This window comes from Chiloscyllium plagiosum, unplaced genomic scaffold, assembly GCF_037043375.1.
Source record: "Chiloscyllium plagiosum isolate Xiang-an unplaced genomic scaffold, Cpla_swu_hap1 HiC_scaffold_7, whole genome shotgun sequence".
NCBI lineage: Eukaryota > Metazoa > Chordata > Chondrichthyes > Orectolobiformes > Hemiscylliidae > Chiloscyllium > Chiloscyllium plagiosum.
Genome location: NW_028270145.1, coordinates 38,612,246 through 38,625,225, shown reverse-complemented (window position 1 = coordinate 38,625,225; position 12,980 = coordinate 38,612,246). Strand labels below are relative to the sequence as shown.

Below are 12,980 nucleotides of genomic sequence, written 5' to 3'. Positions count from 1 at the left end.
TGCTTTGCTATTCAATGAGATTTGCAGCTGACCTAATAATCCTGAGCTCAACCATCCTGCTATTTCTATAGAGCAAATAGCCAAAGTCTTTTGCCCAGCGTAAGGAAGTCGAAAACTGAGTTCTGAGTTTTGTGAAACAAGAAGTTCAGTTGAGCATGACTCAGACCAGATAACAAATTACAGTTAACAATGGGGTGCTGGAGGCAAGGGTAATGGGTTAACAAGGTGAAAAAGCAATCATTATGTAGAGCCATTTAACAGCTAACAAGGGGAAATTGTAGGAATCCAGTTAACAAAGTTCAGAACATTCATTGTATAACAGTAAAGGACTTGGTCTCTGCTATTGATATTCGTTGATTGTAACGGTCACCCAATTAATATGTTACTTTACCTGGATGCTCCTCCCTGTAAAATGACTTTTACAGTTTATTGAGAAACCGTTGTTCAAGAGAAGACAGAGAACTCATGCCCCTGTCCAATCGTTCTCTCTCTCTCCCTCCAGGACCCGAAATAAAGATGAAGGAGGTAAGACTGTACCTTGTCTCTGAGCATTTTTCTTCAACTGAGGTGGGGAAACAGGACAGCACAAGGGTTTGGAAAGGGTATGGGCTAAATGCTGACAAATAGGACTAGATCAGTTTTGGGACATCTGGTCAGCATGGACAAGTTTGACCGAAGAGTTTATATCTATGCTGTATAACTCTATGATTCTATGATCTTCTTTAATCCTGCTACAAGAATGCATAACTCATTTGCTCACATTATATTTCATCTGCCAAGTTTTTGACCACTCACTTAAGCTGTCTGTATTACGCTAACATTTTCTCAGTAACAAATGTAAAGCTAATTGTCTAAAATTACCTGTGTTTTCTCTCCTTCCCTTTTTGAACAAAGGACTGACAGCTTGCCAGTCCCCTGGGACTTTTCTGCATCTAAAGGATTTCTGAAGATTACTATCAATGTTATAAGATCTTTATCTCTTTACTTTCTTTAATATCCTAGGGTGCATCCAATCAGACCCATAAGTATTTTCAGTTTTTAGCACCATTAGTTTCTCTAGCACCTTTGTTTCTTAAGTGATAGTTGTACTTTTCTCTCCTCCTTTTGTTCTGGAATACTTGGTTATTCCATATTGCAATGTTATTTACATCTTCTACCCTGAAGACTTGTGCAAAGTATTTAGTTAATTCATTTGCCACCTCCCTGGCTTCTTATTAATATTTCCCCAGCCTCATCTCTTCGGGAGCCAATGTTCAATTTGAAGCTTATTTTGCAGCAGTGTCTTGAGCTCCTAAATTCAGCTGATATTGCACTGCAGTGCTGTGCTGTAAATGGTCCTGCCCATTTCAGGTTGTGGGGAGTGGAATTAGAAATTTCTGGGATAGAAATTCTTTCATAAGAACAAAGTCCCATTTCATTTTGAATTTTGCTCCAACTGAAGTAGCTCCACTGAAGTAAAACAGGAAAGATCTTATCAAAACAAAATCCATTTGTACAAATGTCTTTATCCCAAATATGACTCCTCACCCACACAATTCTACTCACCATCTCTGACTCTCTTTCTTGGTTCTTTTCTCAATGGAGCAGGCCACTCCAAAGGGATGCTTGTCTCCGATAACAGCTTTAACTTTTCGATCGTTTCACTTTCTGAAGGTGTGCTGACTCTTTTTGACTCCCTCTTGCTGCCCTTCAACACATCTTGAAGCGTGCGACTGAAGACTCCCGCTGATGGTGTAACTTTCGACAGCCGTTTCCTTGGAGATGGACTGTTTTTGGGTTCTGTGGCTTGTTCTTTAGCAGCACTGAGTTCAAGCTGGTATGGTGACCTGTCTCGCTTGTCTTTCCTTTTCATCCCCTTCCTGGGCATCAGCTGTCCCTCCTGCCCTTCGTGTTTGGAAGTGAGCCCAAACTTTGCTGGGGTTGGAGTGGTTGCTGTTGCACTGCGTTTCCCCTCATGACAGCCCTGCGACGTTGCATCAGTCCCTCCAAAGCCCGACTTCGGAGTTGCTTTTTCTTCACCAGCCACTTTCTTGTTGGATACAGAGTGATCGAGCGAGACGGCCGAGCTCGGTTGAGAAAAGGTGAACGGGGCTGAGCTGTTGCCGGGGCTGGGATGGACGAAACGAAAGCCCCCGGGAGCGGTGCTCATGGCCGCCGGCTGCGAAAAGCTGAAGGCGTTTGGCAAACTGGCAGCCGCAGGCGGCCGGGGCGACCTGTAGAGGCCGGAGAGGATCGCGCTGCTGGTCGGCTGGGAGAAATTGAAGGAGGGGCCGCCTACGGACTGTGGAGGGGCGAAGAGGGCCATTTCCCTGACGCTCAGAGGCTGCGAGATGTAAAACGGAGGCCGCCTGTTGGACGGCGACTTGGTGTCCAGCCCGCCAGCCCTAGGCCTGGGGGCGTTCGGCCTCCCGAACCCTCGGAAGCTGCCCTCAACCTGCCCGAACGCGGAGGCCATCGGGGCGCCCAAGTTTAGAGAAGCCGGGAAGGTGCCGTGGGGTTTAAAACTAAAGGAGGGGCCGAGGATGGGCGGAGCGCGCGGCCCACCCAGCTCCCCCGCCTTGGAGAAAGGAGCATCCTGCTGGCCCTGAAAGAAGGGGGGAGGGGGCAGCTTGCCCGCGGGATCCATGGCAACGCCCTCGGTACATTCAGCTCCTCCAACCGCCCTCGGCCTCGTGTATCAAGCCCGACCGCCGGTTCCCGACCGCGAAGCTCAGCGCTGCCCCGCCGTTACCGCCCAGCGTAAACATGGTCCGACGCCTCTTCCTTCCCTTCCGGTCACCATACCCGGAACAAAAAAGAAAAGGGCTGGTGCAGCCCCCTTTTTTTTCCGTCTTCCGTTCCGGTCCGACTTGTCCCGGTTGCCATGGAGATCCCCAGGCCCGGATGGCGTTGGTGATCCGGAACACGCAGAAAGTGGTGCCGCTCCGCCGGGCCCGGCTCGGCCGAGATGTTCAGGCCCTCCGCCACCTCTTGGGCCTCGGACGGTTCGATCTGGGCCTCGTCTGCGTGGACGACCAGCGGATGCGGGCCTTGAACGGGCGGTACCGAGGGCAGGAGGCGGCCACGGATGTGCTGTCCTTCCCTTTCCATGAGGTAAGGGGCACCGGGGCCGTGCGGCTCCTCTCCCTGTCCCGATCCCGGGGACTCGGAGCGGTCACCCCCACTCCACCTCACAAACAAATCCGAGGAAGGCCAGAGACCCGGGAAGGTTAACTCTCTCCCCCACCCCGATGACTTCTCTCTATTCTGTCCGAATGGAAAGCTATGTATTTGTCCTCAGGGTGATCTCTATCTATAATATATCTAACACTGAGTACTGCTTCAAGTTTTTTATTGAATATAAATTGGTGCTGGCGTTTATATTTTAAAATACTTCCAAATTTCAACTACTTGTGGATAGTATTTTTTTTTAAAGAAAGTATTATCCCAGTTATTAAGAGACCCAGATAAGCTTAACATTAAATGTATGATTGCTAAGTTTCCTGATGGCACCAAAAATAGAAAAAAAAGGTATGAACCATTTAAGACATGTGCAAAAGGACGTAGACAGTTAAAGAGAGTTGGCAAAAAATAGCAGATGTAACACATAATGTGAGAAAAGGTGAATTTGTTAACTTTGGTAAGCAAAATAGAAAAGCAGCATCCTATCTAAATGGATAAAGAACGCAGAACTCTGAGGTACAGAGCAATCCAGGTGTCCGAGTAGTTTACATGAATTCCAAAACATTAAGTATGTGGTGTGGTAACTGATTAAGAAAGCAAATGGGATGTTGAGATTTATTGCAAGCGGAATTGAACATATAAAAGTTGGGACTTGTAATTGGAGTTATAGAAGGCATTGGTGAGACCACATCTGGAATATTATTTGCTTTTGGTTGAGATAGGAGTGTTAATCTCTCTAGTAAGGAATCCTGCAAGACTGCTGGAAACAAGAATTTAGTTTGCGGTTTGGTTCAATGAAGAAATAGCATTTAGTGAATGCATTGAAATTTGGCAGACGGGAACAATGTGTCAGCCTCAGCAAGAGACTTTGATGTAAAGACAGCAGTAAATATTCGGTTGGGTTTTGCTGCTGTAAAGAAAAATCTTGCCGAGATTAAAAATAACTAGTGTGAGTTCTTTCCAACCAACTGTTACTACTGTGTTCAGTAACTGACCTCCACAGTTTAAAAATAAATGTTAGGGTCTATTAAGCCCGCTTTCACTCTGGGATCTGACTTGTCCAATATTAACATCAGCTGGGATCATAACAATACAATTGCATTCATTCTGGGATGGAAGGGTTGTCTTTGAGGAAAGATTGAACATTCTGGGCCTGTAACCATTGGAGTTTTGAGGAATTAGAGGTGACTGTTGAAACATGTAAGATGCTGTGGAGATTTGATAGGTAGATTCTGCAACGGTGTTTGTCTTTGTGGGAGAGATTAGATGTAGGAGACAATTTTAAAATAAGGGTCTCCCATTTATATGATTTATTTATAGTTACATGAGTTTTGTAACAAAATACAATGAAAAGTGTTGTATTGTGTTACCACTAAGACAGATGGGGAGAATGGTTTTCTCTGAGCGTTATGAGTTTGAAGTTATCTTTCCAAAAGAGCAGTGGAATCAGAATCATTGAATATTTTTAAGACCAAGACAGATTCCAGACTGAAGAGTGAGTCAAAAGGTCAACTAATTAAAAACTCCCCACATCATTTCTGTTTACTAGCTGATCAAGCTGGTGAGATAAACCACAAGATTTAGTACTTTTTAGCTCATTGTTTGGTCCACTTTTAATTTAGGTTCATTATTGTCGAAAAAGTTGACTAATGGTGTAAATTAGGCAATTTCAGTAAAATGGCACAAGAAGCTTTTGCACAGTTTCAAATTAATTTAATATAATTGGAACTGAGAGGTAGATTACCGCATTGAGAACCTGAAGTGGGAAGTTAATCAACTGTGATCTCCACCCATCCAGGCAAATGGAGAGTACTCCATTAAACTGCTGATTTGTGCCTTGGGAGGTGGTGTAAAGGTATTGGGAGCCAAGAGGCAATTTACTTGCTGCAGAATACCTGGCCTTTACATTGCCCTATGGCTTTTGTGTTAGTGTAGTGTAGTGGTTTCTGGTCAATAGTGACCCCAGGATGTTGATGGTTTGGATTCAATGATAGTAATACAGTTTCTTGTTGGAGGTGGTCTATACCTGAAACTTGTATGGCATGAATGTTACTTTCCATGACCAAACCAAAGTCTGCTTGTTGCCTTGGTTTTGCTACACATGGACCTAGATTGCTTTATAATCTGGGGAATTATGAACACTGCAATCATCAACAAATAGCTCTAATTCTGACCTTGTCATGGAGTGAAAGTGATAGATGATGCTTCTGTGATTTATTAATTATACAAGCAGATAGATAAGTCATTCTATCTTTTTTTCAGGATCTGAGAGCAGGGGATATTCCCAAACCCCTACACCATGATGATTATAATTTGGGAGACATCTTTTTCGGAGTGGAATATATCTACAGAGAAAGCCAAGCACACAGACAAGACTTCTACAATGTACTAACGGTATATATTTATGAATGACTTCCAGTTGTCCTCAATCTAAAGAAATTCCATGGGGAAATTTACCTTTGCTTAGAAAAGATCTGTAAACTAATTCAATTTAAGAATGTAATGGGAGTGACACTGAGCCGATTTGTGGATCTTAGTGATTTTTTTAAAGTGATTTTGTGAATGAGTCTAGGAGTAAAGTTAATCTTTGCCAAAAGTACAAAATGGATGACAACATTGGTAGTCCATGTTATGTCACGCCAGGTTTGGAGGGATATGGGCCAAGAGCAGGCAGGTGGGAATAGTTTAGTTTGGGATTATGTTCGACCTGGACTGATTGGACCGAAGGGTCTGTGTCCATGCTGTATGACTCTATAGCTCTATGACCAATGGAAAATAAAACCAGTAAGGTCCAGAAGTGCAGATCATTCGCTATCCCTTGTTATGCATTCTCTAATTTCACCTCCAGTACATTTGTGCTTAATTGGAATGTAACCAGACTGCACAATCAGCAGTTTTCAAAATGTGAGGTCTACTGCAAAAGTAGCCATGTGAATTAATGAGTTAGATCACTCTGAACAACATTCAACAGTGTTTGATTGTGAATTTGTTTAACTTCTATGTATGAATTTGACACCTTTGCAGACACAGCATAGCACATGCTCAGCAAAGAGCAATGTAAAGTAAAGCTCTCTGTAAAGCTGTAAAGTAAAGCTGAGGCTCAAATTTGAAAGAGCCTCAGCCCGAGGGGAACACCTCTATTTTCCACTCAGGACATAATCTGACCTTCCTGCCAGTACCTTCAATTAGTTTGACTTTTATTCCAGACCAGTTTTAAGATTTGAAGATGCTGAAAAAACAGCCTTGTCCCATTTTGAAAAATCACAATTGCAAGAATATAAGTTGGATCTCTGAACTTAACTTGTGTATATTATTGCCTATCCTGTTCTTATCAACCTGGTGTCAGTGGTTTGCTGATTATCAAATGTAAAGACTGAAGGCTTCCAAGAATGCATCAGTGTTTCTGTATTGTTGAAATGATCTGTCTGAAATAAAGTTTGGGAAGATTTGGGTACAAATGTTAGCTGTAACCAGGCTATCTAACTTCAGGGGATCCTTTGTTAGTTTGATATCCAAATTCATGAAGAATTTGGAACTTCTATTGTCATTCATATGTGTGAAAAATACCTGCTACATTTCACGTCCTGCAGTGATCATAACCTGAGACAATGTAAGCCTCCCCCCTAAAGAGACCACAGTTTAATGGGATCACTTCCCAACATGTTTCATATCTGAAATAAATGCAAGTACTGTGGAAGCTGGAAATCTGAAATAAAACAACGTGATGGAGAAACTTTGAAGTGTTCTTCAGAATTGAAGGAAGGAGACATGCCAAACTTAAAATTACACTCTTGTTTCTCCATAGCTGCTACCAAGCTGATGTTTCGCGAGCTGTTTGTTTTATGTGCCAAAGTTTTACTGACCTCAACAGTTGGTCTCATCATCAGTTGGCTAAGAAGAGCTCTGCCAGAGTTCTTCTTCCACTTCACGATGCAGTAACCTTATTTAGAAAATATTTCTGCTGCTAGTAAGTAACCAAAGTCAATGTGCTGTCCTGTTCAAGCACACAGTCAAGGTAGCTCACACACATGAACAGTTGCCACCTTAGCTGAGTCCCCCAAGAATTTACTAACGAAACCTCTACTCGAAGTGGCAATTTGTAATTAGAAGGAAATAATGCTATTTCTGCAGTTAAATAAATTGTTTTGCTTAGAAATACATGATTGCATTACTGCAATACACTATTGAACCATTAAAATTGTTGTTGGCATTTATATGCCGTGCAAGTAAATCATTCTATTGTATTATTCTATTCTAAACCCTTTAATATTTTTCCTTGATCCACTGTCCAATATAATCATGTAGTGGCACAGTTTCTGCATAACAATTAACCTTGGAAGCAAATTCCATAGAGTTGTAAAGCTATGTTAAATGATTTCCCCTGCTCTCTACTTTGAATTTATTTACTCTGTTACATCCTTTTAAATTTTAAACACTTCTATTTCATTGCCTCATAATTTGCATTGTTCTAGAGAAAGAAAAACTACCTTTTGACGGAGGCAGATTCAATCTTGGTTTTCAAACAGGATTATCTGAAGAGGCAACAGAAGTAAGATTACAGGGAAAGGGCAGCACAGATACACACTAAATGGCCTACTGTGCTACAATCATTAATAATTCTTTTTATGTCTATTCCTCTGTAACACATCTGGTTGAATTTCCATTAATTCCCATTAATATTATTGGGTGTGATGTAGATTATAAAACTACGCAGTACTGTAACTGGTATTATTCAAGTTTTATAAACAGCTAGCAATATCTCTTGGTTTTAATAGTCTGAAGCTTTTATGATATAACCTAGAATTCTCTTTCAGTATCTCTGTTTATGGTCTTATTGACCTAAGGTCATACGTTTAATGATCTGAGACATTAGACCATTCTTCTCAACTCCAATGAGTAGAGTCTCAACCTTTCCCCCTAAGACAAGTCTCATCACCCAACCCCAACCCCACCTCATCCTAGAAATCAGCCTGAAGCCCAGAGTCAAAGTTATACACACAACCCCAGTCTCAGTCATGCTCTGCACAGCTGAAGCAAGACTTTCAATCAAAGACTATCAATCCATTTGTGTTCCTAGTTATTAATTGTGCATGCCAACCTTTTGTGATTTCTCTTTAAATACTCTGTCTCTTTATAAGTCTCTGTCTCTTTAATAAATTATGCTTTTCTATGATAGTCATATAGCACAGAAAAAGACCCTTATTTCCAACTTAACCATGCCAACCAAGTTTGCCAAACCAAACCAGTCCCATTTGCCTGCATTTAGCCCATATTCCTCTAATCTTTTCCTATTCAAGTATTTGTCTAAATGTCTTTTAAATATTGTATTTGTGCCTGCGTCTACCACTTCCTCTGGCAATTCATTCACGTATGAACTACCTTCTGTGTGGAAAATGTTGTCCCTCCGGTCTCCTTTTAATCTTTCTCCTCACCTTAAAATTATGCCCTCTAGTTTTGAACTTCCCAACCCTAGGAAAAAGACCCTTGCTATTCACATCATCTATGTCCCACATGAGTTTATAAACCACTATAAGGTCACCCCTCAACCTCCTATGTTCCAGAGGAAAAGGTCCCAGCTCATCAAGCGTCTCCTTATAACTCAAACCCTTCAGTCCTGGTAACATCCTTGTAAATCTTTTCTGAACTCTCTCCAATTTAATAATATCTTTCCAATATGAGGGTGACCAGAACTATAAATGATACTCCAAAAGTGGCCCTACCAATGTCCTGTACAACTGCAACATAACACCCTAACTCCTGTACTCAAAGATCTGAGAAAGCAAGTGTGCCAAATGCCGCCTTGGCCACTCTCTCTACCTATAATGCAGCTTTAAATGAATTATGTACTTGAACCCCGAGGTCTCTCTATTCAACAACACTCCCCAGGGTCCTACCATTAACTAAGTTCTGCCCTTGTTCGTCTTAACAAAATGCAACACCTCGAGTTTACTAAACTTATCTACCGCATCTTGGCCCATTGGCCGAAATCATCGACATGCCTTTGTACTCTTAGATAACTTTCCTCACTGTCGACTATGCTACAAATTTTGGTGTCATTCACAAACGTACAAACCGTACCTCCTCTATTCTCATCCAAATCATTTACATAAATGACAAATAACAGCAGACCCGGCATCGATCCCTGTGGAGCACCGCTGGTCAAAGGTCTCCAGTCCGAAAAACAACCTTCCACCGACACGCTCCCTGAATCCCATGTGATCTAACTTGACTAACCATCTTCCTGCCAAACCACAAAACCTTAAATTTTGCCACTAGTTTAATCTACTTATATCCATTTGGACATCCTTTGTATCGTTCTTTGAACTTACTTACCTGTCTTTGTATCATCAGCACATTTGCCTGCAACATAGTCTGTCTAATATCCAAGTCAATAATATTTCTGCAGCACTCCACTGATCAGTTTGCCGGTCTGAAAATGATCCATTTATCCTGACACTGGTACATGTTAGTTCACCAATCTCTGAATGTCCTCTTTAGGAGCTGGTTGGAGAAGCCTTTGAAACATTTTCAGGGTATTGCTGCCTTAGGAAGATGATGTCTTGCGTTACAGATTTAAATCTAACTGATTGACCAATGTCCTGTGTGACAGGATGATTCAATGGAGTGACACTCATCCTTGATTATCTTCTATTAATTATACTTTTATGCAGGTGACTGCATTACATGGAATTTGCCATCTACTAGGCTATAGACATAGCACAGAAGCTGAATGGAAACAGGTATGATCTCATTTTTCTTTATGCTGTGAATTTCCAGTTAATTCACACGCAGCTTTATAAAAGTAAATTGGAGAAGCACCTGAAGAGAAAATAAATTTCAGGTCAACCGGGAGAGTTGAGTAAAATAAGTAATGTGACCAAAGGACCGTAGGGCTGCTCTCCGAGAGAGATGACTGGTGCTAGTTTAATCTGAGGGTCACCACACCACAGAGGAGTTGAGGAGCCACCCTCATGGTAACTTCAGCAGGTGTGGGAATTGAACCCATGCTGTTGGCATTATTGTACATTGCAAACCAGCTGTACAACCAACCTAGTTAACTGATTCCCAATCCGCAGAGAACTGACACTAACGTGATGGGCGAAAGGGACTCCTTCCATGATGTAATTAGTATGTATCTCTAATTGTGGTCTCACCCAGCATCTTTGAACCATAAACTAGAGTTGCATGGAACAAAAGCTCACTGCAAATCTAGCTAACACCAATCGTCTGGTGAAGAAGCCTTTTTAACATTTAAAATTGGATTAAATTACAGGGGTAAACATTGCAGAGCTTATCTTTTTGCAGGGCAAGATCCAGTGTCTCAACTTTTCAAAAATGTATAGAGTCAGAGAGATATACAGCACTGAAACAGACCCTTTGGTCCAACCCGTCCATGCCGACCAGATATCTCAACCCAATCTAGTCCCACTGGCCAGCATCTGGCCCATGTCCCTCCAAACCCTTCCTATTCATATACCCACCCAAATGCCTGTTAAATGTTGCAGTTGTACCAGCCTCCACCACTTCCTCTGGCAGCTCATTCCATACACTTACCACCCTCTGTGTGAAAAAGATGCCCCTTAGGTCTCTTTTATATCTTTCCCCTCTCACCCTAAACCTATGCCCTCTAGTTCTGGACTCCCCAACCCCAGGGAAAAGACTTTGCCTATTTACCCTGTCCATGCCCCTCATAATTTTGTAAATCTCATGCCCTGTAACTATATATTGTTAATCTTAATCATGTAATTAACATAAGATAGAGAAGGAATAGGTAAGTTGCTTCATCAATCTTGTTCCACCATTGTAAAATCATGGCTAATCTGATTTTGGCCTGAACTCCACTGTCCTGCCTATCCACATAAAAGGGAGAAAGTGAGGACTGGAGATCAGAGTCAGAGTGTGCTGCTGGAAAAACACAGCTGGTCAGGAAGCATCCGAGGAGCAGGAGAATCAACGTTTCAAGCATCAGCCCTTCCAGCAGGAGAGTCAATTCTCCTGTTCATCGATGCTGCCTGACTGGCTGTGCTTATCCACTTAATATTCCACTCTTGTTGATCAATCCACAGCTCTGAGGGAATAAATTCCTCCTTATCTCATCTTAAGTGGAAGACCACTTATTTTTAAACTGTACTCTCTTGTTCTAACTTTCCCCTTGAGAGAAAACATCCTCCTAACAACCCCCTCAGAATCCTGTGTTTCCATGAGCCCACCTCTCATTCTTCAACTCCAATACATACAGGCTCAGTCTTTCCTCACAGGACCACCCTCCATCCCAGTAATCATGCTGGTAAATCTTCTCAACTGTTTCCAAAGCAAGTATATCACTCCTGAATTTCAGAAACAAAAACTATGCACAACACTCCACTGTAATCTGAGTAATAAATTCCCTACTTTGAAACTGCACCCCCTTGTAATGAAGACTGTCAGTCTATTTGTGCTCAGGAGTTTGACAGATTTCAAGTTGGTAATAGATGAAAGGGTTATCGAGACAAGGCAAGAAAATGGGGTTGAGGCCAAGATGAGATCAGCCATGATTGTATTAAATGGTGGAGCAGGCTGGAAGGGTTGAATTGCCTACTCCTGTTCCTAGTTCTTATGTTTCGCTCAGGTACTGTACAGCCTTCAGGACTCAACATTGAGCAGCTGAGTTTCTCTGACACTTCCTGTTTGTAATTCACCAGATCATGTGTTATGATTTGGAGTCAAGGACCTGAATGTACAAATCTATGTGTAAATTGTTCTTTTACATCTATACATAATGTTTGACCTTGCAACACTACAGCTGTAGCTTGGATTTGTGCATTCAAGACCTTGAATTCACAACCGTCTGACTGTGAGATGGGAGTGCTATTAAATGAGCCAAATTTACGGACGAATAAATTTTTAAAATCTCTTCTAAAGTCACTTATCTAAAGCAAACATGTTAATAAAAGATTGTGCTATGTTTTGTTCCTCTACAACTTTGTTTCTTCCTCAGATGTTGCAAAAAGAGTCCGATACCCTCCAACTGTTTAATCGTTTCACTGGAGCCAGATTGCAGCCACTAATGTTGAACACCACCTGAATGCAGATGTGGCTGAGAGCCACTTGGAATCATTTTGTTCAATTTTTCTATTGTGAATTATGGTATAGCACAGATTCTACCAGCACAATAAAGGCGATGCTCCACTGGACGATGAAGATTATTTAATTGCACAGTATCAATAAATCATTTTCAGAATCATCTTTTTGCCTTAACATTATGTTCAAGATAAGGAAAATGAGTCACTTTCTAGTTAAAATGAACAGCAAGTCATAATTGTTCTTTGCATAATTTCAAACAAATAATATCTGAATTTTTAAAAGTATTTGAATTCCAAATTGAACTATATTCTGTTACCAAGCATGAGGTGGACAGAGATTAGGTAACCCCACACCAATTCTACATACCCATCCGTGGAATAGAAACAGAAATTTGGAGCAGGGGTAGACCCTTCGAGCTTTCTTCACTATTCACTGTGACCGTGGTTGATAATCCTACCAAGTAGACTGTGTTAGCCAGGCTGCTGCACAGAGAGAAACAGGGCAACAAGTTGATACATACTCCTGAAAATGAGGTGTTAGCCAGGAGACTGCAAAGACACAGCAATACCAGTCGCTGACCGGGACTAGGAATGGTCAGTATATTAAAAAAAAACTGCTGACATGCAAGAGAAAACAGCTTGTGAACTAAGAATGACCAAAGTCCAGGTACTACTTGGTACCAACTATATTTTTCAGGAAAGGTAAGAAGGATGAGGTAATGCAGATACCTTATTTGGATGATGGGCAATGAGGTA

At 41.8% G+C, this 12,980-nt stretch overlaps 2 protein-coding genes across 3 annotated transcripts in view; one reads left to right on the top strand and one right to left on the bottom strand.

Moving 5' to 3' along the window:
* The window catches only part of mcm3ap (minichromosome maintenance complex component 3 associated protein), an 83,497-nt gene extending 80,762 nt beyond the window's left edge, over nucleotides 1–2,735 (bottom strand). For both annotated transcript variants that reach the window (XM_043693407.2, XM_087988943.1), the window contains exon 1: nucleotides 1,546–2,735. In XM_043693407.2, coding sequence (XP_043549342.2) covers nucleotides 1,546–2,626 — 1,081 coding nt within the window. In that variant the 5' untranslated portion in view covers nucleotides 2,627–2,735. The remainder of the gene's footprint in view (nucleotides 1–1,545) is intronic.
* A 70-nt stretch (nucleotides 2,736–2,805) lies between these two features.
* LOC122551466 (endoribonuclease YbeY-like) lies at nucleotides 2,806–12,386 on the top strand. The gene is made up of 4 exons (XM_043693408.2): nucleotides 2,806–3,093; nucleotides 5,425–5,556; nucleotides 9,834–9,902; nucleotides 12,140–12,386. Exons 1-4 carry the CDS (start codon nucleotides 2,884–2,886, stop codon nucleotides 12,224–12,226), a joined length of 498 nt encoding a protein of 165 aa, XP_043549343.1. The 5' UTR covers nucleotides 2,806–2,883; the 3' UTR covers nucleotides 12,227–12,386.
* Nucleotides 12,387–12,980: the final 594 nt, after the last annotated feature.